This window comes from Euleptes europaea, chromosome 7, assembly GCF_029931775.1.
Source record: "Euleptes europaea isolate rEulEur1 chromosome 7, rEulEur1.hap1, whole genome shotgun sequence".
Taxonomy (NCBI): domain Eukaryota; kingdom Metazoa; phylum Chordata; class Lepidosauria; order Squamata; family Sphaerodactylidae; genus Euleptes; species Euleptes europaea.
Window position 1 is genome coordinate 9,820,064 of NC_079318.1, and position 24,720 is coordinate 9,844,783.

Here is a 24,720-nt window from a genome sequence, read left to right on the forward strand (position 1 = left end):
CCAATGGAGGGTTTTTCAGTTCCTGAGCTTTCTAGGCTGGGTCAGAATACATCTATATACATTTTAACATATATGGGGGGACAGACAGAGAAACAAAGAAGAAGAAAAAGGAACTGCTCGGTTAAGTGAAAAAGGAATTGGGGAAGCGTCCTAGCTGCCTTTGAAGATACTTGAAGGCTGTAAAGATAATGGCAACCTGCCCTAGCAGGTTACCCTCCTCATACCCTGAATGGCAAGCCCATGTGGGGATGGCAGCTACTGTATTTCAGTTATACAAAATGGCATAAAAGAAACATCCTCTTGTATGAATTTCACATTTGTGGTGATAATTTCTCCCCTAGGAAGGCTCACCAGATAAATTCCCTTGTGATTTTTTTTTAGAACCTGCAAAAACCTTCATCCCTTAGGAGGCTGTTGTGGAATGATCCTGTTGAAGTATATTGTATTTTTTAAGTCTTGTGCTTTGATATTTATTTTATGTGAAATTGTTTACAGTTTTGTTTTTCCGAGCTGCTCTGGGGGCCCGTTTGGCTACAGTGGTGAAAAAAGTGAAATTCTTGGTGGTTACTTCTGCATGTTCAGGATTAAACTTATTCGCTGAAACTTATTTGCTAATAAGCTAATTTTCTCCCCAAAACATCTTTTCTTAATCAACTCATGTGTGTCCTATTTACTGTGTAAGAAACCAAAAATAAACTTTTCAGTATCTGCTTTATTAGGGAGGGTGATACACTTGTGTCTGAAAGTGCAGACGCCTTTTAAATATCAGAAATTGTTGTGGAAAATTCCACTGACCAATTGGAATCTTTGTGTAAATATAGTTTCAGGCTTTGACTCTGCTCCAGAGAAAACAGCTATTTGTACAAAATGTTGGATAAGCTTGTTTTTAAGTGTTTGGTGAATGTCTGTGTTTACCAGGGGCTTCACTCAAAGCCAGCAGATATTTTATCCAAAGCCAGATCTGACAAAAGCGGCTGCTGCACTGTGTCACATAAGTTCGCTACTTGCATTGACTTTGGGGAAAGTTAAACCGCTGCCCTTCTCGATCAGCTACCAGTGTTAAGGAGGTTGAAGTGAATATCTGAAGAAGGGAATGTTTGGTGCTGTATGCTCCTTATCCATGTATCAGTCAGGGCTGCAGTTTAGGGAAGACTTCTCATGTGGAAAGGGGGAGGGGCATTGTGGACAGGGTTCTGCTCCCCTGAAAATAGTCTTTAGATGGCAAAAGGATTTGGCACATTAATTCTTAGATTGCTTGTCAATATTCTTCCAGAGGAGGCATATTGTTGTAGGCTGGATTCACACATTGTTGAATATTGTGCTGCTGTAATCATCTACCACCTGTATTTTCCTTTCAACACAGCATCTAACAATGTGGTGAGAAGACAGTTTGTTTCAGATGCTCCAATTTAACTTAATGTGACTTAAAATAAGTTTCTCACCTCATATAAATTCTTTAACTATCACACAATACAATGTTCATCTGTGTCACTTCTATGCAGTCCCACATTGGGACTGCGCAGGCCAGCCACGGATAAGATTTGTCAGCTTCTAGCAAAATCTGAAGAGAGTGCTCCCCCTCCCCTTGGGGCATGCAGTCTTCCCGCCCATTGGTCACATGAGCCAAGGGGGAGGGAGCACTCTTCCTTCCAGTTCTCCAACCTGCCACCACGGAGAGAGAACGTGTTAGCTTCTTCTCTAGCTATGGAGTCCAAGAAGGCTCCACTTTTCAAAAAATGTTCCTCTTGTGGGACAAAAATGGCGAAGACTGATCCTCACAATGACTGCCTCCTGTGTTTGGGAGAAGGCCACATTTCTGCAACTTGTAAAAGTTGTTCTAAACTCTCCAACAAGGCCCTGAGAGTTTGCTCGACTCGCCTTCTTTCTCATCTCTACAAGGAGTCTCTTCGTCCAAGAGGTCAGTCTGCTGAACCTGGTCCTTCAACCGGTAAGTCCCAACTTGAAACGGGGCCCTCAACAAAGAAATCAAGCGGGGTGGTCCCGCTAAGAAGCCCTCGTCGGTTATTATTCGGCCGGCAAAGTTGCCTGCTCTGGGCCCACAAGATGGCCGCGGCCGCGCTTCTTCTCGCCATGCGTCCCGCTCCAGATCGCCTCGGTGCCGATCTCCTTCGCATTCACCGAAGACTTGTCAACGCCGATCAGCATCGGCATCCCCTCGACGCCAATCTCAAGCCAAGTCTCCTCATCCATTGGCGTCGCTCACCTCCGATGTAGCTGCGAGGCAACCGATCTCTATTGAGGATTCGCCTCCTCATTCCCTGGCTACCCCCTCGGTTCCGTGTCCGAGCAGGGCCCAGGAAGAAACCGCTGAGTTTAAGCAGCACCTCCTTCACCTTTACAAAGACGTGCCTCTGGTGCCTGCCAAGTCCCCAAAGCTTGATGATAAGGGGCCTGCGGCAGAACCTGCAGTGCTTCAGGACGGCGCCGTTCAGCCACCTCCTCCTATCAGCACCCAACAGGACCCTCAACAGTTGGTAGTTAAGTCCCAAGTGGAGTCACCGAAAGGTTCATCTCATCTTGAACCTGGCCAGCGGCCTCGGCGTCGATCAACTTCTCGGCGCCGCTGTCAAAGCCCGGCTTCATCTCTTTCCAGTCGGCGTCGATCTACTTCACGCCGTCGTCGTCCTACCTGTCGGAGCCGGTCATCTTCTCCTCGACACCAATCGCACTCTCGGCGGAGTCGATCCGCTCGTCGGAGTCAATCCATCTCCCATAGGCGTCGATCGTCTTCTCATCGGAGCCGATCGGAGCGTCGAAGCTGATCTACTCGTCAGAGCCGTTCTTCCCACCGGAGTTGTTCCGCTCGTACAAGCCGATCTCACCGTCGGAGCCGATCTGTTCACCTTCGACGCCGATCTACTTCTCAACGCACCCGTTGTTTTAGATCTCCGTCCAAACAGTCATCCACCGGACATAGCCATTCATTTCAGTCACGTAGTCCAGTTGCTCAAAGACGGCATTACTTCTCCAGGAGCCGGTCTCTTTCCCGTCGACGCAGAGAGTCTTCTTGACGCCGATATCCTACACCATTGGAGTACTCGGGTTCCTCGGTCGACCACCGTTGTCGCCGTCGCTCCCGCTCCCATTCGCATTCCGGAGATTCCCGTCGACGTCGACACACGCCGTCTCACCATCCGGATGTTAAGTCTAAAGATCCCATCCATCCAAGGCAAGCATCACTTCGAGAGCCTCCTCTATCCAGGTCTCCTTCTATATCAAGGGACACTGATCATTCTGAATATGACGCCTCCTTCTCTCCTGGTTCGGATGAGGATGAGGAATCCCGCGCTTCAGTTCCCTCGCTCGAGGGCACTCTCGGGGACTCTAAGCCAGCTTCTCCTACGGGAGATGTCCGTTTATATGTGGAACAGTTGAATTGTATGGCGAAGGCTCTCAAGATTGATTTTAAACCGGAGGATTCCGGTCCAATTGATATTATGGATATACTCCATAACCCTGATGTAGGCCCCGTGGCCCTTCCTATGATAAAGAGCATTCTCAAGGTAGTTCATACCAACTGGGCTAAGCCTGCCTCAGTTCCCTCCTCCACCAAAAGGGTGGAGAATTTATATAAGATCCGGAGGGAAGGTGGAGAGTTCCTTTACCAGCATCCCCCTCCTAATTCTGTAATAGTAGAGGCACTGCCTGGTAAATATAGGTCAGGTGCACACTCCTCTCCTCAGGATAGGGAGGGCCGTAAACTAGATGCCCTCACTAGAAAAATGTATACTTCCAGTGCAATAGAATTCCGCATCTCCAATTTCCTTGCCGTTATGGCTAGATATCAGTACTCCCTTTGGGATCGTGTATCCCCTCAAATTTCCGTCCTTCCTGATGACCAACGTCCTTCGGCGGTGGCCGTTCAGACCGAAGGCATGTCTTTAGCAAGACAGCTGCTCACGGCGGCACGCCATGTGGCAGATTCATCTAGTAAAGCCATTGCTTCTGCCAAAGTCATTTGCAGACACGCATGTCTACGTCAGTCTGCACTTCCCTATGACACTAGGTCACGTATCGAAGACCTTCCATTCGAAGGAACGTCCTTATTTAGCGACCAAACTGATACGTTCTTGGATCGTTTGAAGAAAAATAAAACGAACGCAAAGTCTCTGGGGATTACCCCTCAGGCACCCGACTTCAAGCGACGTTATTTTGGTCAACAGACCAATCATCCCGCCCATACCGTTTTCAAGGGTCTTTCCAACAACCCTCATTCCATCCTTCCTTTCCCCGTTCCCAGCATGAAAGGAAGTTCCAGAACAAACCTAGAGTCCGTAAAGGTCCCAGAGGTTCCCCGGGCCGTTTTAACAAGTCCAAGCAGGCATGACTAGAAATCTCCGTTTGTTTTCTCGATCGCCTGTCTGCCTTTTACCATGCTTGGTTTGCGATTACCAATGATGTCTGGGTTCTAAAGATAATAAATGTCGGTTACTTCATAGAGTTTGATATGTTACCTCCATACAGGCCCGTGGGCCGCTCTCACACACCGGCCCCTGGCCTACTCTTGCAAGAGGTTGATAGCCTCCTCTCTAAAGGGGCTATTTCAGAGGTTCCACCTTCAGATCAGAACTGCGGATTTTACTCCCGTTTTTTTCTGATAGATAAAAAAGGGGGGAAGCGCCCTATCCTGGATCTCCAGGATCTCAATGCCTTTATTAAGACCAGAAAATTCCGTATGCTTTCGCTCCCGGAAGTACTTCCCCTCTTAGACAAGCATATGTGGTTTGTGGTATTAGATCTCCGCAATGCTTATTTTCACATCACAATTCACACAAAGTGTCGTCAGTACCTGAGGTTTGAATGTAACGGGAAATGTTACCAGTATAATGTATTGCCCTTCGGGTTGTCTATGGCCCCCAGAACTTTTACAAAATGCCTTGCAGCTGTGGTAGCTCACCTTGCCCTGAAGGGCTGTGTAATTTTTCCTTACCTTGACGATTGGTTGGTAGTGGGTACGTCACAGTCAGAATTGACCGCTCAGGTGGATTTAATCCTGTCAGTCCTTAATAACCTGGGTCTTTTAGTTAATTTCTCCAAATCTAAACTCGTCCCTGCACAGATACAGACTTTTATTGGAGCGCATTTGGATGCTGGGCAAGCCAGGGCTTTCCTCCCTACACAAAGGGGTTGCGTTATACAGAAAATAGTGACTAGGTTCACTAGGAAAAGGTTTCAAACGGCCTATCATATACAAAAGTTGCTAGGCCTCATGGCCTCCACCACGGCTGTGGTTGAGTTTACACGGCTCCGCATGCGCCTGCTCCAAAACTGGTTCCTCCGAGCGTTTAGGCTCAATGTCTACTCCCAGTACAAACGCCTTTCCATTCCCAGATACGTCATCTCCTCCTTGCAATGGCGGGCGTGTGACATTAGTATTCTCTCAGGCGTTCCTTTTCATTGTCCTTCCCCCGAGAGACACCTTTTCACGGATGCTTCCCTGTCAGGATGGGGGGCTCATTGTGGTGACCTGCGGGCAAGGGGTACCTGGTCCCATCTAGAATCCCGGTTACACATAAACCTACTGGAGCTTCGTGCCATCCGTCTTGCTCTGTCTTCATTTGCAGGGCATCTGGACAGACATCACATTCAGATCGCTACGGATAGCTCCACCGCCCAGTACTATATAGACAAGCAGCGCGGCACAGGGTCCGTTTCTCTCTCCAAGGAGGCCAGCGACATTTGGGAATGGGCCATAGCTCATCACATCACTCTCGCAGCGATTCACATCGCAGGCACCAACAACACGCTAGCAGACGCTCTGAGTCGCCTTCCCAATCAAGTTCACGAGCTCACCTGAGACAGCGACTGTCTCCACCTAATGTTCCGGCAGTGGGGCTATCCGCAAATAGACCTTTTTGCCACACACCTCAACTCCGTGTGTCCCAGGTTTTACTCGAGGGCAGGAGCCAGCCCAGGCTCCCTGGGAGATGCCTTTCAAGCAGTTTGGAACGGGGCTCTCTTTTACCTCTTTCCCCCATTCCCTCTACTTCACAAGGTCCTAGCAAATTGAACCACTACAAGACAGATGCAATTATTGTCACTCCGTTTTGGCCCAGGAGGTCATGGTTTGCAGTGCTCATGTCACTTGTGCAAGGGGAATACATCCTCCTTCCCAAGAACCCCCTACACTCCCCCCCCCCAGACCTTCAACTCGCTGCCTGGAGGATACGCTCCCAGGTCAGTGGTCGGATAGAGTAGCCAAGGTCCTACTGCATTCATTGAAGTCGTCTACACGGCTGTCATATGATGCTAAATGGAGGCATTTCTCTAATTGGGCAAAGGTTAAAGATGTTTCGCCACTTATGTGCCCACTTTCTAATGTGTTTGATTATTTGCTCTCCCTAAAAGATGATGGTTTATCTAATTCTTCCATTAAAGTTTATTTAGCCGCAATTTCGGCTTTTCACCAGGATATCGACTCCTTCTCAGTTTTTTCTCACCCCCTTTCCAAAAAGTTTTTGAAAGGTCTCATTAATTTATACCCTCCTGTCACTCCGTCCATTCCGCAGTGGAGTCTCTCCCTAGTTCTATCACAGCTCATGAGACCTCCGTTTGAGCCGCTTGCCACCTGTGAGCTGGCCCTGCTCTCGTTCAAGGCGGCCTTTTTGGTCTCGATTACATCGGCAAGAAGGGTAAGCAACCTATCAGCGCTGTCCCATTCCCCACCTTATACTAAGTTCTACTCCGATAGGGTGGTATTGAAACCTAAGCTCTCCTTTTTACCCAAGGTTGTATCATCCTTTCACCTCACCCAGGACATTGTCCTCCCTGTTTTTTTCCCTCACCCTTCCTCCGATGCTGATAGGGCATTACACTCCCTCGACGTTCGAAGAGCCCTCCTTTTTTACATTAAGAGGTCTCAGAACTTCTGTAAGGATGATAACCTCTTTGTTTGCTTCGGGGGACACCGTAAGGGTTGTCGTGCTTCTCCTCAGACTCTTGAGGTGGATCACGTCAACCATCAAATTGGCCTATGATCTTGCTCACCAGGAGTGCCCTCCTATGATTAAGGCACATTCTACCAGAGCGTATGCGGCTTCCATTGCCTTCTCCTCAAAGGTGCTACCTGGTCCATGTTTATGAAACACTACGCAATGGATGTGGATTCAGCAAGAGATGCAGCTGTGGGACGTGCAGTACTGCAATCTTTATTTCGGTGACTGTCCCACACCCACCGTCCTGATAAGCGAGCTCGCTACTCTCCCAATGTGGGACTGCATAGAAGCCATGCAGATGAAAAACAGAGTTTCACTTACCTGTAACTGTTGTTCATCTGGTGGATCTTATATGCAGGCACACATCCCTCCCTCCTTCCCCGCTGTGGGACCTCTCCGCTACTACAGTGGTGGGTTCCGTGGCGGCAGGTTGGAGAACTGGAGGGAAGAGTGCTCCCTCCCCCTTGGGTCATGTTACCGATGGGCGGGAAGATTGCATGCCCCAAGGGGAGGGGGAGCACTCTCTTCAGATTTTGCTAGAAGCTGACAAATCTTATCCGTGGCTGGCCTGCGCAGTCCCAATGTGTGCCTGCATAGAAGATCCACCAGATGAACAACAGTTACAGGTAAGTGAAACTCTGTTTTTCTAGCTGCTGTTACTGACATCCAAAATGTATACAAAGTGATTTTCAATTGTAGCACCTGTCAGATTGCAAATTAAAAGACTGTTTTGTTCTTTGCAATTGTGTGTGTGTGTGTGTTCAGCAGTTTTCTTTTGCTACATTAATTATTCCACCAAAGTAGTCTGCTTCTTCCTTGTATTTGCAGAAGCATTAACTATATTGTAATATATTTCTTCTGGGGTATAGAATAATCCTAGTACAGATTAAAGCCTTTAATCACATCCTTCAGTACACCCGTGCCGGGCAGTATGCTAGTGCAGGGCAACTTATGCTGGCTTCAGGGAGCAACGCAGCAGTGTGATCCTTGTGCGCTGGCGCGGCCTCCTCAGCACCATTTTTCTGGAGTTTGCGCCAGCATCCAGGGGGATGTTCCTGGAGGGGGAGCTGCCTTTAGGCAGCTTCCAAAGCCCTTTTGGCCCAGGAACTTGCCATTTTGCTGGCGTTGAGTTACACCTGCAAAATAGGTGGCATATCCCCATGGAACTCAATGGGGGAGTTTCACAGGATTTTTGTTTTGTTTTGTTTTTTACTTGCAAAGTGGATTTTGTTATTATTATTATTATTATTTTCATTTATATATAGACATACCAGGGAGAAAGGAAAATATTATTATTTACATATTATTTTGTTACTATCTAGCAATATCTACCCCTTTTTATAATACCGTCTTCCATATTATTATTGTTATTTTTTCCTATTAGTAAATTGGTTTAATTAGATCTTTTGTTTGGTGTTTTTAATAAATTCATAAAAGGATCTCCATCTCTCATAGTTCTGTTCTCGTGTATTATCTTTTGTATATTCCATTAATTGTGCCATAGTAATATATTCTAGGGATTTGTCTAACCATGTTTGAAGTGTTGGGATCTTGTTTGTTTTCCAGAGTGATGCCAGAACTACTCTTGCCGCCGTTGCCAGATATTTTAGTACAATCTGGTGATCCTCGTTCATGGTATCTGGTGCTTTATTCAGAAGAAAAAGTTTAGGATCATATTTTATGCTCTGTCCTACAATGCCTTCAAGGTTCTTATGAATTTTTTTCCAATATTTCTGTACTACTTCACATGTCCACCAGCAGTGGAAGAAGGTGCCTCTGATTTTGTGACATTTCCAGCAGAGTCCCGAAGCTTTGTTGTCAATATTCTGAATGTCACTGGGCGTATATACCATCTGTACAGCATCTTTAGGCAATTTTCCTGGATACTTTGGGATAAAGTAAACTTAGAGTTTTTCCGGAATAGCTGTTCCCATTCTTCTATCGTTATCGTTTCGTTTAAGTTCTCCATCCATTTAATTTGACATACTTTAACTTGTTCTTCCTCTGTATCATACAATAATAAAAGTTTATAGATTTTTCCTAAAAGATGTTGACGTGGTTTGCTCATTAGTTGTTCAAATTCCGTCTCTTCTGATTTTCCCTCTGACTGTACAGTCCTCCTTAAATCTCGATATTAATTGATGATATGTCATCCACGATATCTGTGGGTGATCTTCCTGAAGTTCCGTTAATGTTTTAAGTATTTCATCTTTCCTTATTACGTCGCCGTATCTTATAGAACCAAACTTTTTTCTGACCATTATTGAACCATACACACTAAATGGTGCCATCATTAACGAAGGATTGGGACTTAACCTTGGTTTTAATTTCTTCCAAACAGTAATCATGTTGTCCACAATCGGGTGATCTCGATTTCCTTCCAACTGTTTTTTCGTTTTTTTCCCCCATAGAATTTGATGCGGTCCCGCTTGCCAATTGGCTAGTTCTAGTTTAGTAATCTTGTTGTTTGGTTGTGTTATCCAGTCCTTAATCCAAACCAGAGTTGCTGCCTGATAATATAATTTTAAGTTTGGAAGAGCAAGTCCTCCTCTTCTCTTGATGGCCGTCATATTTTTAAACTTAATTCTTGGGCGTTTTTTGTCCCATATAAATTTGTTGATTTTTCGTTGCCATACGGATAGTACTGTATCGGCAATTTTTATTGGAATCACTTGAAATAAAAAGTTTAGTTTAGGTAACACATTCATTTTTACAATCGTAATTTTACCCATCCATGAGACTCTTAGTCTTGACCATGTAGAGATATTTTTTTCTATTTTGTTCCGGACCACTTCATAATTATGTTTAAATAATTCTTGATTGTTTTTTGGAATAAATACCCCCAGATATTTTATTGGTTTTTTGGATATGATACAGCTGGTTTGTGCCACAATATTTGCCTCTTCTTCTTGCGTCGTATTTTCTAAAAAAAAAATTTGTTTTTGATTTATTAAGCTTATAAAGCCTGCAAAATAGGTGGCATATCCCCATGGAACTCAATGGGGGAGTTTCATGGGATTTTTTTTAAATGCATTTTTTACTTTTTTTGCAGCCAGGAAGGCTCTCAGGAGGTGGTACAGCTGCGCCGTCTCCAGCAGTCATCGACAGTGAGGGAAAAAAGTATTTGATCCCCTGCTAAATTTGCCCGTTTGCCCTCTGACAAAGAAATGACCAGTCCATAATTTTGATGGTAGGTTTATTGTAGCTGTGAGAGACAGAATAAGGAAAAAAAACCAGAAACCCAGAAGACAAAAGTCAGAGATTGATGTGCGGGCAAATTCAGCAGGGGATCAAATACTTTTTCCCCTCACTGTATCTACCCCGCTCTTCAGGAATGGGCTGCCCATCATGTAATACTTTTTATTGTTTTGGTTGGTCTTGGTATAAAGTATTACATGGCTCTTTTTTTTAATCACAGCACTAAGCTTCTTTTCCAACCTTTGGAAATGTTAAGTAAATGTATAATGAAAATTTTGTGTTTCATAATCATTTAATAACATTACAATGAGGGCCCAAGGCCACTGACAACTCCCACTGCAAAATATTTTATAGGTTTAATAGGTTCCTCCTGCCTTGAAGGGTTGAGGAACAATTAAGTCTATTCCATAAACATATATAATAAAAAAAACACCATACCTACTTTCCTTTAATGATACTACTCATACAGCCAATTCAGCTCTGAATAGTGTCACACTAAGACTAAAAGAAAAAAAAGATAAATATATTTATATATGTATCCCTGTATAAACAATCCAAAATTAATAATTTTTAATCTTAATCAACTGGGAAAAAGACTTTGCAACAGCCAAAGTAATATTAAAAGTTTATAAGTAATTAAGCATCCACATGAAAAGTCATAAAGGACCAAACACATTTCAACTGAACAGTCTCTTCCTAACACATAAAAAACTTATTTCATTAAACATACATATATATTGCGAGGGGGGATTTTATTTTCCCCTCTACCACTGTTTCTTCTTTCCCTTCCCTGAAGGCCCCCATAGTCTCTCCTTTTCCAGCTTCCTTCCCTCCTTCCTACTCACCAGCCAATATATCTTTATCTGCCCTCTGACTTCAGTTTTTCCTCCTTCTCTCACCCGGCTGCCTCTACTCAGAAAAACTCAGCCCCAATTGTGCAGTTCTGGCCACTGGGCTGGACCCAGTTGTGTGGTGCCAGTATTTGTAGGGGCACCTCCCTTTCCTTTGTATTTCCCTCCCCACAGTTTCCTCTTGTCCCCTCCTGGCAACCATTCCCTGCTTCCTTCTCTCCTTTATACCCACCCACCAACCTACTTTTTAAATTGCCCCCTATCTTCAGCTATATCTATTATTTATTTACTTTATACCCTGCCTTTCTGCACAACAGGGACCCGAAGCAGCTTACGTCATTCTCCTTTTCTCTGTTTTATCCTCACAACAACCCTGAGACTTAGGTTGGGCTGAAAATGTGTAACTGGCCCAATGGTCACCTAGCGAGCATTCATGGTGGAGTGGTGATTTGAGCCTGAGCCCCCCAGACCAGGTCCTGATCTGAAACTCTTTACCACATCACACTGGCTTCTGCGGGGTAGCTGCTTTTGAACAGTAGCAAAAAACCAGTCCTGGGTCAGTCATGCAATTCATGTGGGAGCTAGCCATCCAGTGGTTGCCAAAAGGGCCCTGGCTCCTCCCCATGTAGCAGAGCCTGAAGAGGGCAGGGTTTGGGGAGGGGAGGGACTTCAGTGCCATAGAGTCCAATTGCCAAAGCAGTCATTTTCTCCAGGTGCACTGATCTCTATCGGCTGGAGATCAGTTGTAATAGCGAGAGCTCTCCAGCTACTACCTGGAGGTTGGCAACCCTATCTCCATGCTTTTCCTGGCAGAAGCCAAGGCTAGAAGATTGGCAACATAGTTGTGGTTGCCTAGCAACAGCCACTGAAGGCATTTGTTTTTTAAAGCTACAAGTGCCTCTTTTATTATTTGGGGGAGTTTTCTGATTTTCTGCAAACGGGGGGCATTTTTCAGGTATAATGAAAAATCTGTCTTGTCTCCTCCAGGCTCCAATATTTGGATTTAGGTATCTACAGATTTGGTTGTGTTGAGAATTAGATATATTGATGATGTACAGAGCCCTGGATATCCCAGGCTAGCCCAATCTCATCAGATCTCAGAAGGGTCAACCTTGGTTCATATTTGGAAACTCTAAGATACTATTGAGAACCAGTGTGGTATAGTGGTTAAGAGCAGCAAACTCTAATCTGGAAAACAGGGCACTTTCACACAGCCCAAATAATGCTCTTTCAATCCACTTTCAATGCACTCTGAAGGTGGATTTTACTGTGTGAACTGGCAAAATCCACTTGCAAACAATCGTTAAGGTGCACTGAAAGTGGATTGAAAGTGCATTATTTGGGCTGTGTGAAAGTGCCCTGGGTTTGATTCCCCACTCTTCCTCCTGAAGCCTCATTAAACCAAGCTTAGCTGAAAAAAAATTAGCATGGCTTTCTGTAATGGGAATGGGATTCTATAATGGAAAGTCCTGGCTCAGCAGTCTCTTAGAATTCTTTGACAGTGTCAGGAATCGTGAAGACAGGTGTAACTTGGTAGACACTGAGATCAGTTCTAAGTAGGTCTACTCAGAAGAAAGTCTGGTTTTATTCAATGGGGCTTACTACCAGGAAAGTGTTTTTAGGCTTGCAGCCATTGTGTACTTTCAAAAATGTATTTGACAGCATGCCTCAGCAAAGGCTTCTAAGTAAATTTGACAGTCATGGGATAAAAGTACATGTCCTTTCTCAGATTAGTAACTGATTGGAAAAAAAGAGGGAAAATGGGCAGTTTGCATAGTGGAAGGAGGTGATCAGTAGAGTTCCCCCAAGGATCCGTTTTGGGACCAGTGCTACTTTGATCATCAGTTACCTGGTTGTGGAGGTGAGCAATGAGGTGGCACAGTTTGCAGATGGCACTAGATTATTCCAGGTGTTGACAACGCAAGAGGATTGTTAGGAGCTCCAAAAATACCTTGTTACTGTAGGGAGGGTGTCCATTGCTAAGAAATTCCCTTAGAGCAAAGCTTCCCTTGGTAACCAGCCACCACCACTCTGGATCTCCTGAGAACATCTAGACTGACCCGCTGAGAAGGTATCTTTAAAGCACAGCACTAGAGCAATAATGAAGTGACAGGATAGAAACCCTAGAAAATACCTGATAATCAGCTATGTAACTCCATCAGGATGGTCCAATGTGGAATGGAAATGAATGGGACATTCTAATGTAAACCTCCAGGGGTCCAAGATCCCAGACACTCTAGGTGGCGCTCTTGCTCGAATAAGGTTTTAGGGTTTCTGTCACAGACTTCTCCAAACTGAATAAATGGCTGGTAAAATTGAGTGTAAGCAAGTGGAGGTATGCACATCAGGGCAAATAAATTAGCTAGTGATAGAAGACCTTGGGGTCATGGTGGTGGGGATCATCCAGAAAGGATTAAGATTTAAACTTTCATTATAGTAATGTCCTTATACAAATATCTGGTGTTGCCATATTTAGAATACTGTGCACTGTTCAGATCACTACATCTCAAAGGGATATGGAAGAGGCAGAAAAAGAGCAGAAAAGGGCAATCAAAATTATCTTAAGGGTGGAGAGCCTACTTTGTTAGCTGTGATAACACAATGTGGCCTCTAGGTTTTCTGCTTGTCAGATGCTGAGGAGCAAGTGAGGTTTGTTGTCCATGGGCTCTGCTTGTGGGCTTCCCTTGGCATCTGACTGACCACTGTTTGCACTAGGTTACTGGACTAGATGGACCATAGGTATGATGTAGCTTGACATCTCTTATATTAACTGCGCTTGATGATGTATCCAGTATCTACAGTTAAAGGAGGAATTTGCTCCAGGGAAGGCAGAGGCTGAATGATCTCATGGCCTCCTTATAATCTCTTATTCCTAGATAAGAGCCACCCAATGTTGGATTCACTCTGGTCCTTGCACCTGGAGGAGCAAACATGTCAGTGTCACTGATTTCATCATTTTTGATCCAATGCTATAAATTCTGATATCCCCACCACCACCACCACCACCACTAAAATACATATTTTACGGATATCCTCATAGGCTGACGACTAAATCTTGTCCAGCCCTGATTTGTGGACATGAGCCACACATTCCCTGTTCCTGCTTTGATAATCATTAGCAATTTAACATGTTTAATTTAAGAACATTGAATGGGACAACTGAAGTTATGTTTTTCCTTTTTTTATGGCTTAAGTTTGGTTATAACAGTAAAAGTGTGGCCATTGGGGTTATAGAAAGAAAGCAGCTACCTTGCACCCCAGCAATCTAGTTTGGGAACTAAAATAGTGCTGCTGACCTTATTCTGGTCTCCAGTGGACTCTTAGCTGTTTCACAAAACACCCACGCAATTTGGCACAGTGGATGCTCACCTCGTTGAAGAGGACCCCATAGTGCAATAGTACTGGCTGCAAAATGTTTGGCTTGAGTAGCATTGGCAGCCCATGCATGCAGGCTTGCACTGCATCTGCTCACCATATGGCTCCCTTTAGCCATCCCCTTACGTTCATAAGCAAGACGAAATTCTGTTAACATGCAAAAATGGAATTTGTTTTTAAAGTTGAATAATGTACTTTTCTGAGAAAGTGTTTAAATTTCCCTTGATGTTGTGGCTGACTATCAAGGCAATTCTTTTGGCCCCTTTTCCTAGTGCAGTCTGTCTGTCTGCCTCTCTCTATGTGGTGCCTACAGAAAAAAAAATTAGCACCCCTTTCCTCCCCCCGGCCCCCGATTAGGAGAAATGCTTTTGATCTTGCGCAGGGCAGACTAGATACTGTACTAGAAATGTGCAGAGTACCATGTATTTATTTATTTAGAACATTTATATGCTGCTGCTCCAGATATCTGCTCAAGGGAGTTCACAAAGTAAAACAATACAGTAAAATTATTTTTAATAACCCATAAAATTATCAATATTAAAACAAAACCACAAAGGAGCATAAAGTAATGTCCATAAAACAACCTGCAGCCCAGAAGCAGACCATAGCTTTTAAAAGACAGAAACCCTTCCATTAAAACTCTGGCTAAAGATAGATGTTTTGGCATGGCACCTAAAGGACAATAAACAGAAGCCAGACAAATCTCAAGGGGGATGGTATTCCAAAGACAATATTGGTCTTCAACCATAATAAACAATTCAGTTTGGTTCCAAAGACAATGTACCAAATGTGAAAAAGACCTGTCCCTGGATTACAAGGATATCCATAATATATGTATTTCAGTGGGGGAAAATATCAAAAGAGGTATCATGTCATTTGACTTGAGTTGGGCAGCCCCACAGCAGCTTCAGTCCCTGCCCCTGTGGCAGTCATTTTGGCTTGGAAAAACGTCACAGGAGGGAATGGTGAAGCTCCTAAGCTGAATTAGGGCCCAGAACGGTTGGCAACATTAGTTCCCCTGATGTCATGTTTGACTGTAATAGGCCCCAACCCAATTCATGTTAGACTTCATATCTACTTTGGACCTGTAGTCAAGCTTAAGAGCCCCCATAGCATTACTAAAATGTGTATTGTTCTAACAATGAAATGTAGTAATTTATATTTCAGGTCCCCTCATAATCAGGTCCTAAACTGTAGCTTACTTTGTGTGACTGGGAGACCATTCAGCAGCCAGAGGTCTCACTCCACTCAGTCAGAAGTTACAACAACCGAGCTCGAAGTGACCAGCTGCCATTGCCAACAGGAGGGTGGGATCCAGCCTGACATATAGGGACTTTAAAATCTGCTGTGGGAGATGGTGGAAGGGGGAAGGCTGAAGATAGTGGCATGGGACTGGGGAAGGTTCCAGAGGCATCAGCTCCAGCGGTGCAGAGTGAGGTGGGGGGCAAAGAAGATATTCTGCTGACATGGAAGGCAGACAAAGCATCAGCAGCCAGCTCCAGCAAGGTCCTGGGAAGACATGGAACGGCCAACAGGATTCTAGGTGAGGATGCCGATAAGCATAGGAAAGGCCCTGCTGGATCAGACCAAGGCCCATCAAGTCCAGCAGTCTGTTCACACAGTGGCCAACCAGGTGCCTCTAGGAAGCCACAAACAAGACGACTTCAGCAGCACCATCCTGCCTGTGTTCCTCCGCACCCAAAATAATAGGCATGCTCCTCTGATACTAGAGAGAATAAGTATGCAGTATGACTAGTATCCATTCTAATAGCCATGAATACCCTTTCCTCCCTGAATATGTCCACTCCCCTCTTAAAGCCCTCCAAGCAAGGCACTTGGAGGCCAGCGGGTGCACATGGAGGACACCTGGGGAGATAGAGACGAGACTCCAGCCCGCGTCAGGCCCAAAGAGGACCTGGGATGCTCAGTGGTCAGAGCATCGGGGTAGGACTAAGAGGAAGCAAAAATGAGGGGGAGTGGGGGCAAGGGGATGAGCTAACAAGAGCTGGACTGCTGCAGGGAATTTGGAAGGGCTGAGGGGCCAGGGACAAATATCTGGGTACGGCTTCAGGATTATAAGGGGACTTGTGGAACAGGTAAAAGGTTGTGGGATGTAGGTTGGACCAGGGACTTGAGTGGACACGCCTCAGTGGAGGAAGGCAAAGAGGTCTGTTGAGGGCTGAGGAAACTAATGTGCGGGTTTGGAGTATGCTAAAGCAACCTCAGCTGCTGAGGAGGAACTAAGGAGGGTGTCTCCAGCCCAGGTGAGCGCAAGACCCGTGGTCTGAGGCCACTTGTAGGTAGGACACTTGGCTTTTGTGTAATTCAAGTTCTGAACAGGATGGAGCTAGATGGACCATTGGTTTGACGTAAGGCAGGATCGTATGTTCAAGGTCCCTCTAACACAACACATTCAGCATTGGGATGGTGCAGCTTTTTTTACAAACTATCGTACTTGTTGTTTATGAAGTACCTAATTTTACAAAAGGAGCAGGATCATCTTTTTTTTAAAGGTCCTTGCCAACAGTTCACAAATTAGTGATGAAGATGCAACAATAATAAAGAGTAGAAGGAAAAAGAAATTCTAGAATAAAATGTAAAGTGCCTGTAATGTATCGGAAAACTCTTGTTGGTTGGCTGGTGTAAAGATTGCTGTCAAGGCAGGAATGCAATATGTAAAAACTTTCAACAGGGAGCTTTTTGTTTGTTTTGGCACAGAATCGTTTCGGGAAGCTCTGCATAAAACTTATACTGATATTTATTTTTAACTGTCACTGCTGCTTACAAAGAATCCTGAAAAGTATTCTTTGGTAAGACTGCTGAGAATTCTCCACTTGAGAGCTGTAGCCACTCACACAGAACCACAGGTCTGTGGGGGATAACAGAACAGCTGTTAATCTAGTTTAAGTATGTAGGGTCAAAATGATTTTAAAATGCTGTTAGAGTGACAAGACTACTGTGTCTGTTAATAATTGTGCAGAACAGGGAAATTTGACCAGGCTTGCTAGGAGTAGGAAAAGCTGCCCGTGCTATGGCTTTATTTATTTATTTTATCATTTTAGGAGTTGGTAATGTCCACCTATGCCAAATTCAACTGGTTTTTATTCTGCTTAAACATTTGCCCATTACAGTTGGAATCAGTATGGCTGCTGAGAGCCACCATGGGCCTCCATACAAAGATTACACCTCCCCATATGACTCTGGTCCAAACCATGTGTCTATTTGGATACACATATATATCTGGAGCAATAAAGGACACACTTTTTAACATGAAACTCAGTGTCTGCAATAACAAAGTAGCATTTATAAAGACATATTAGATGTCCCACCAATACAACAACCCACTGCCTAAACAGTTTTAAAAATATGGTTAAATTTAATTAAGGGAGGCGTCCTAACTTCTGTTTTATGTATGTAACTTCTAAAACAGATTAACACACCACTACCATGCATGTAAAGGGGTGGGGGAGCATCCTTTTACTAGGTTTATAGATATGGGGAAATATTGTGATGCACTTAGAGTTTGGCTTTTCTGTTTTTGTCATAATTCATTCCCCTGAAAAGAAGGTGCAGCTTGATTGCACTGTTACATTCCCTTCAATTTCTGAAGGCACTGAACCAGGAAATTATTCATATCAAGATTTTTTAATAGTATGATTTATGAGTCTTTTTGAGTGTACCCTCTGGCTATATGAATTTTATAGAAACCTGATTGCTTATTTCATCTTTAAAAGTTGAAAACATGTTTTGTTCATTTTAAAAAGTTTTAATTTTCTAAGTTTTACATAACAGTGGTAAAGAATAAAATTACTTTGAAAAACACAGGCTTTTAAAACATATTTTTCACTGGTGGTTTTTAGTCCACTTACCACCTTAAGTATGTTCACATATTATGTTATTCAAGTGATATTCCTAGTTATCATTTCATAACCTGAATGTTCAAAACTGTTACCCGTTACCATGTGAGGTGGTGGCAATAGCGTACCAAGTGATGGCTGCTATTTAAGTAGAGTGTGTAATTGCTCCCTCTGTGTTCAGAGGTAAACTCCATCTTGTCACTTCTTCATAGGGTGCTCGCAGAGAGGAATGAGGTGGTAGCATGAACTCTTCAGACTAAAAACAGAGGATTCCCACTTGAGTATTCCTTTTAATAGAAAACCTGTACAGCATAGGAAAAGTCTGCATGCGCTCTCTAGCTTGTAGGGAGTTCCTAACATAGGAGAACATTTCAAAATATCCTCCCCCTGCAGTTTGATTCTACCTCTTCATTACTTGTATTGGTTTTATGCACAATAACTTTGGTAAAATTAGCTTATTAATAAAAGGAAAGGAATACACAAATCAGTTAGCCTTTTTAGAAAAAAAATGTTCAGAAATTACATGGGGAGTATTTAAAGAGTTTTTTTTAAAAAAATGCTGACTCTTAAAAGGAGAAGGGGTCAGGTAAGTACTTTTTATTCCCCATCAAGTTGCAGCCTTCAGCAACCCTGTAGGGTTTTCAATGCCAGAGATGTTCAGACGGGGTTTGCCATTGCCTACCTCATCATCATGACCCTAGTAATCCTTGGTGGTCTACTATACAATGCTGAACCTGCTTAGCTTCTGAGATCTGACGAGATCCTGGGCTAGCCTGAGAATCCAGAGCAGGGCAGGTAAGTACATAGTAAACTGAAATTTATATCTAGAATGATTATTGGCAATACATTAGCCAAATACTGTTTGGTTTAACGTAAGGCTGTTCAAAGTAGCTCTCCTCTGGGTTTTCCATTTAAGAGATTATTTTTCCTAATGACCAGGAGAAGGACAGTATAGGGTGTCCTTCTCTTCCAGAAAAACACTGGGGAATGACATCAATAGATTGGTCCAAGCCAGATTGGTCCATGTCATAACAGCTGTCATGTAAGTCTTTAGGGGTTAGAGGAGGTATATTTGTGATAAATAAACATTAATATACCATCAGACAATGAACAAAGGATCACTAGATAAATATTTAATGCCCCTCATTTAAGGACCAGTCTATGTCTGTTTCCAAGACTGTTAAAATTTGTCTCTTCCAGGATTTCATCAGAAGATTATACAGATGCATCTCCGAAATGCTGGATGTTGCCATATTTACACAAGTTTTTATAATAAATGTGTTCAGATAAATGTACCATATTTTTCGCTCCATAAGACACTCTTTTTTCCTCCTCAAAAGTGAGGGGAAATGTCAGTGCGTCTTACAGAGCGAATGCAGCGGTAGCGGGGCGCGGAGCCGGGACGGCGGGACCAGCTAGGATGCCGCCAGCCAGCTGGGGGGGGTGGGAGGCCCCTCCCAGCCGCCCAGTGCAGTGGCAGCGGGGCACGGAGCCGGGCAGCCCCGGGAGCCGGCTCGGGTGCTGCCAGCCAGCTGGGGGGGTGAGAAGCCCCTCCCAGCCGCCCAGCGCAGTGGCAGCGGGGCGCGAAGCCGGGCAGCCCCGGGAGCCGGCTTGGGTGCTGCCAGCCAGCTGGGGGGTGGGAGGCCCCTCCCAGCCGCGCAGCGGCAGCGGGGCTCGGAGTCGGTAAGCCCCGGGAGCCGGCTCGATACTGCCAGCCAGCTGGGGGGGTGGGAGGCCCCTCCCAGCCGCCCAGCGCAGCGGCAGCGAGGCGCAGAGCCGGGCAGCCCCGGATGCCGGCTCGGATGCTGCCAGCCAGCTGGGGGGTGGGTGGGAGGCCCCTCCCAGCCGCCCAGCGCAGCGGCAGCGGGGCGCAGAGCCGGGCAGCCCCAGGAGTCGGCTCGGGTGCTGCCAGCCAGCTGGGGGGTGGGAGGCCCCTCCCAGCCGCCCAGCGCAGCGGTAGCGGAGCCGGGACGCCGAGGCCGGCTTGAACGCCGCCAGCCAGCTGGGGGGGTTGGGAGGCCCCTCCCAGCCGCCCAGCGCAGCGGCAGCAGGGCGCGGAGCCGGGCAGCCCCGGGAGCTGGCTTGAACGCAGCCAGCCAGCTGGGGGGTGGGAGGCCCCTCCCAGCCACCCAGCACAGCGGCAGCGGGGCGCGGAGCCGGGCAGCCCCAGGAGCCGGCTTGGACACCTCTGGCTGCCATCCCAGGCAGCGCAGAGGAGTTTAAAGACCCCCCCTGCCCGGCTTCCAGGGAATCCCTGGAATCCCAGCGGGGGGGGGGATCTTTAAACTCCTCTGTGCTGCCTGGGATGGCAGCACAGAGCACTTTCAAGACCCCCCCGCCCGGCTTCCAGGGAGTCTCTAGAAGCTGGGCAGGGGTGGGGGAGGACTTGAAAAGTGCTCTGCGCGGCCCCGCCTGCCTCCCAGCTGGCCGTCGTGACGGGGAACGCCACTCGCGCCATCCCGACACGCCCTCCATAAGACAAGTTTTTAGAGGAGGAAAACAAGAAAAAATCTTGTTTTCCTCCTCTAAAAACTAGGTGCGTCTTATGGAAAGGTGCGTCCTATGGAGCGAAAAATACGGTATATTATCTAGCAGAGCCATTATAGTCATAATACATTTCCAATTGTACACTCTGTACTGGATAAGTTGTTCACTGTGTGTGGCTGTGTTCCAAAGACGAAGAAAACAGCTGTAACATCAACATTCATAGCAATATCTGGTATTACTGAATTGCCTCTTTCACGATATGAAAATGATCACTAATCTACTAGCCATGTGTCCTTTGTCAGCTTTAAAAATAAATTGCTAATTTAAAGGCAAGCAAACTTCTATTACTGTAGATTTAGAAACAAAAATGTCCCCCCCACCATCTGGTTTTTTCCGCTTAGCATCACAAATTGTCAAATGTTCACATAAGTGATCTCATTAGGACTTGTATGCTTCCCTTCCCATTTATTTCCTTAGCAATTTCCCACCATCCCCTTCCAATGCGCCATAAATTGTTGTCTTACCTTTTGTCAACAACAAACAGGAAATGTATGGGTTTCACTCAGCCAAACTGAGAGTTTTTTAATATGTTTGCCTACATGTATCAATAAAAACTGTATTATTAAAGGAGGCACCATTGAGAAGACATTGAACATGTTTACGGTAACTTATTTTGAAAAGGAACGTGTTTCTATTGCTGTTCATTTTGAACATCAGTTTCTTCTGGCATTAGTTTGACCTCAGTAATGGATCTACTCACAGAAAATGGGTACACTCAAACTAGGGCTGTCGATTCGGTTCATCCCGAACCGAAAAACAACCGAATTTCCCCTGATTCGACGGTTTTTAGTTCGGATGGAACCGAACTCAAAAAAGGCGGGAAAACGGGGAGGCGAATTCAGCGAGTTTGGGGTGTTCGGAGAATAAATTCAGCAAATTCGGGGTTCGGCGCAGCAGCAAAACCGTCAGTTAGCAGCATTCTCCCGCAGCCAATCGGTGGCCAAGCTGGGTCTTCTTCTGGCCAATCAGTCGCGATTGAGTGCATGAGCCCAGCTGCTGCGCAGCCCAGGGAGAGAAAGAGAGAGTATCTGTTTGTGTGTGAGAGAGATCCCCCTTGGGGGGGTGTGCTTGTGCACATTCGAGCCATTCGTGGCTGCAGGGGGCGCATTTTTGGGGGTAGAGCCCCCAAACTTTCAGCATAGCTTCAGAGGACCCTTCTTGCAAGAACCCCCAAGTTTTGTAAAGATTGGATCAGAGGGGGCCGAAATATGGGGCCGGGAAGGGGTCCCCCCACCCTTAATGTGCATCTCTGACAATGGGGGTTTGCAATTAGCAGAGCTTGCCTCCCACGCCCAAAGCTCCCAGCCCCGACAAACAGCTGAGCTGCGGGGAGCAAGGGCAGGGCAGGTGCGAAGAAGATGGAACAGAAGACATCCACAGTAAGACCCATTTTGGGGCTTTTATCTATAATTTTTCTCCTGTGTGTGTGGGGGGGGGGAAGCAGAGTCTGTGTGTGTGTGGGGAGGGAGCAGTTTCTGTGGGTGGGGGGGAAGCCAAAGGGGGCTTTCGCCTAATCTGCCTGGGGGTGTGTGCCCCCTCGAGTCTCTCTCTCCCTGGTTTGAGGGGGTGGCTTCAGTTGTGTGTCCTCAGGTTTTCCCTCATTCATAAGATCGGTTAGGTCTATTTTGATGCTTGCTCAAAACTGGTTTTCAAATTGTGACTTAAAGAATGCATTTTCCTTGTCCCAAGTCCGATGCAAAAGGTGAAATTCCACCCCTCCTGCTCCTTATGCATAGCTAGCGTGCCTCTGTCCCTTTCCATGGTTTGCAAACTCCCAGGCGTCACGTGTTGCTTTGCATGGTTGCAAACGTGTTGCTTTGCATGGTTGCAAACGTGTTGCTTTGCATGGTTTGCAAACTTCTTCGCACCTGCCCCGCCCTTGCTCCCCCCAGCTCAGCTGTTTGTTGGGGCTGGAGAAGGCGGCAAGCTCTGCAAATTGCAAACCCCCATTGTCAGAGATGCACATTAAGGAGGGGGGACCCCTTTCGGGGCCCATATCTCAGCCCCCCCTTGACCCAATCTTCACAAAACTTGGGGGTTCTTGCAAGAAGGGTCCCCTCAAGCTACGCTGAAAGTTTGGGACCTCTACCCCCAAAAATGCCCCCCCTGAGCCGCGGAAAGGCACGATTGTGTTTTTAATGGCTTTATTCAGCCGAATTTTTCCCCGAACTCCGGATCTCATGCCGAATTGCACGGACCCGAAGTGGGGGAGTTCGGACTTCGGCATTTCCTGAATAAAAACGGGCCAAATTTTGCCGAATCCGAATTTTGCCGATTTTTTTTTTTTAACAGCCCTAACTCAAACAGAATTTTTAAATGTTAATATAAATAATGTAGAATTACTAAAGATTATGCCGAAGTCAAACAGGTATTTCTTCCAATATTAAGCATGACTTATTTTCTCTTTTTTGTTCATCGTACTGTGGCTTTAGGTTCATCTTTAGTTTATCCTTATTGAAGTATTCAAATATGCTTTGGCTCCTGTGCAAAATCCATTGGACAGAAGTGTCGTTAAAACCATATGCTTTGTTTTTAAAAGCTTGTTAAGTATTTTATATTCCTCTAAAGCAAGTTTAGCATGGTTTCTGGAAAAACATTTTGATGCAAAGATTGGATTTGGGATTTGGGGTCTAAGAACTGTATTCAAATCTGTGGAAGACAATAGAGAACTTTGTAGGAAACTTCTGACTGTATTTTCTTTCCTTTCCCTTCTTCTTTTAGGATATTAATGTATGTATTCTTGAGAACTACCCTGAATGTTCCAATCCCAGGTTATTTTATATTATTCCATATTTCTGTGGACAGCATCCAAGATGCAGGTAACTTTGTACCTTTTTGTTTCTATCCTGGGTATTACACATGAAGCTGCCTTATACTGAATCAGACCCTTGGTCCATCAAAGTCAGCGGCTCTCCAGGGTCTCAGTCAGAGGTCTTTCACATCACCTACTTGCCTAGTCCCTTTAACTGGAGATGCCGGGGATCGAACCTGGGACCTTCTGCATGCCAAGCAGAGGCTTTACCACTGAGCCACAGCCCCTCCCCACAAAGTTATTTATTGCTGAATTCACAGTAAAAAGAACTAGAGGGGTTTAGAGTACCCCACAAACAGCAGGGAGCCATGTCAGAGTGATATCACATCAGCAAGCAAGCTATGCCATCCATTTACTATTGGGACAAAATAAGCCTCAGTGCCATCAGACAATTTGACTGACGAGTAAGTTCTTCTCCCCAAAGTGATCATCTGAGCCTTGAAAATAAAAATTAGGTGATGGGCCGAGCAATCTTGTGGGGCAATGTGTTGGCTGGCCGCAGTGTAAACCTTGCGCCACTAGTCCTCTTCCTAAAGGGTTTGGTTAAACAGTGGCTGGCAGTAAAAAAAGTGTCAATAGCTGGCTTTCAGTGTCCACAACAAATTCAGCATCCCCAGCAACTGTGCAGCGGCATTCCGTGGAGATGTTGTGGCGAGGCAGTGGGGCTGTGATGGACAGGGCAGCCAGAAATAATTAGGGGCCTCCTGACACAGGGGCTGAGCCCCAGTGCCTGCAAGAACCCAGGGGAAGAAAGGGGCGTGGCCAGGGATGTTGGCTCGCTGTTAGTGGCACGCATACCCTTAATTGGTTCAAGAATTGCCAGAAGTCCTAGGGGACCTGCAAGTTTTGATATGGCCCCTAGCATTCCCCCACACAAAACCCCAAGCCAGCCACCTGCCAACACATAGCAGCAGTCATCCACACCATGGTATGGGAAAGGGGAGAAGCTGTGGGCAATCTGTGCAGTCACAGGTTCCTTCTGCTCACTGGTGGCTGTGCCTTCCAGCAGGATGTCCAATCTGTCCAGGGTACCCCCATGCCAACCCCCACACTACCCCTGCCGATAGTCCAGAGTGCCTCTGACAGGTCCCCCAGCAGCCTCTCAGTGTGGACCTGTCCCTCCC

General features: G+C 45.7%; 1 protein-coding gene across 1 annotated transcript in view; it reads left to right on the plus strand.

The window, feature by feature from the left end:
- The window catches only part of UST (uronyl 2-sulfotransferase), a 160,943-nt gene that overhangs the window by 88,412 nt on the left and 47,811 nt on the right, over positions 1-24,720 (plus strand). The window contains exon 6 of the mRNA XM_056852620.1: positions 23,506-23,603. Coding sequence (XP_056708598.1) covers positions 23,506-23,603 — 98 coding nt within the window. The remainder of the gene's footprint in view (positions 1-23,505; positions 23,604-24,720) is intronic.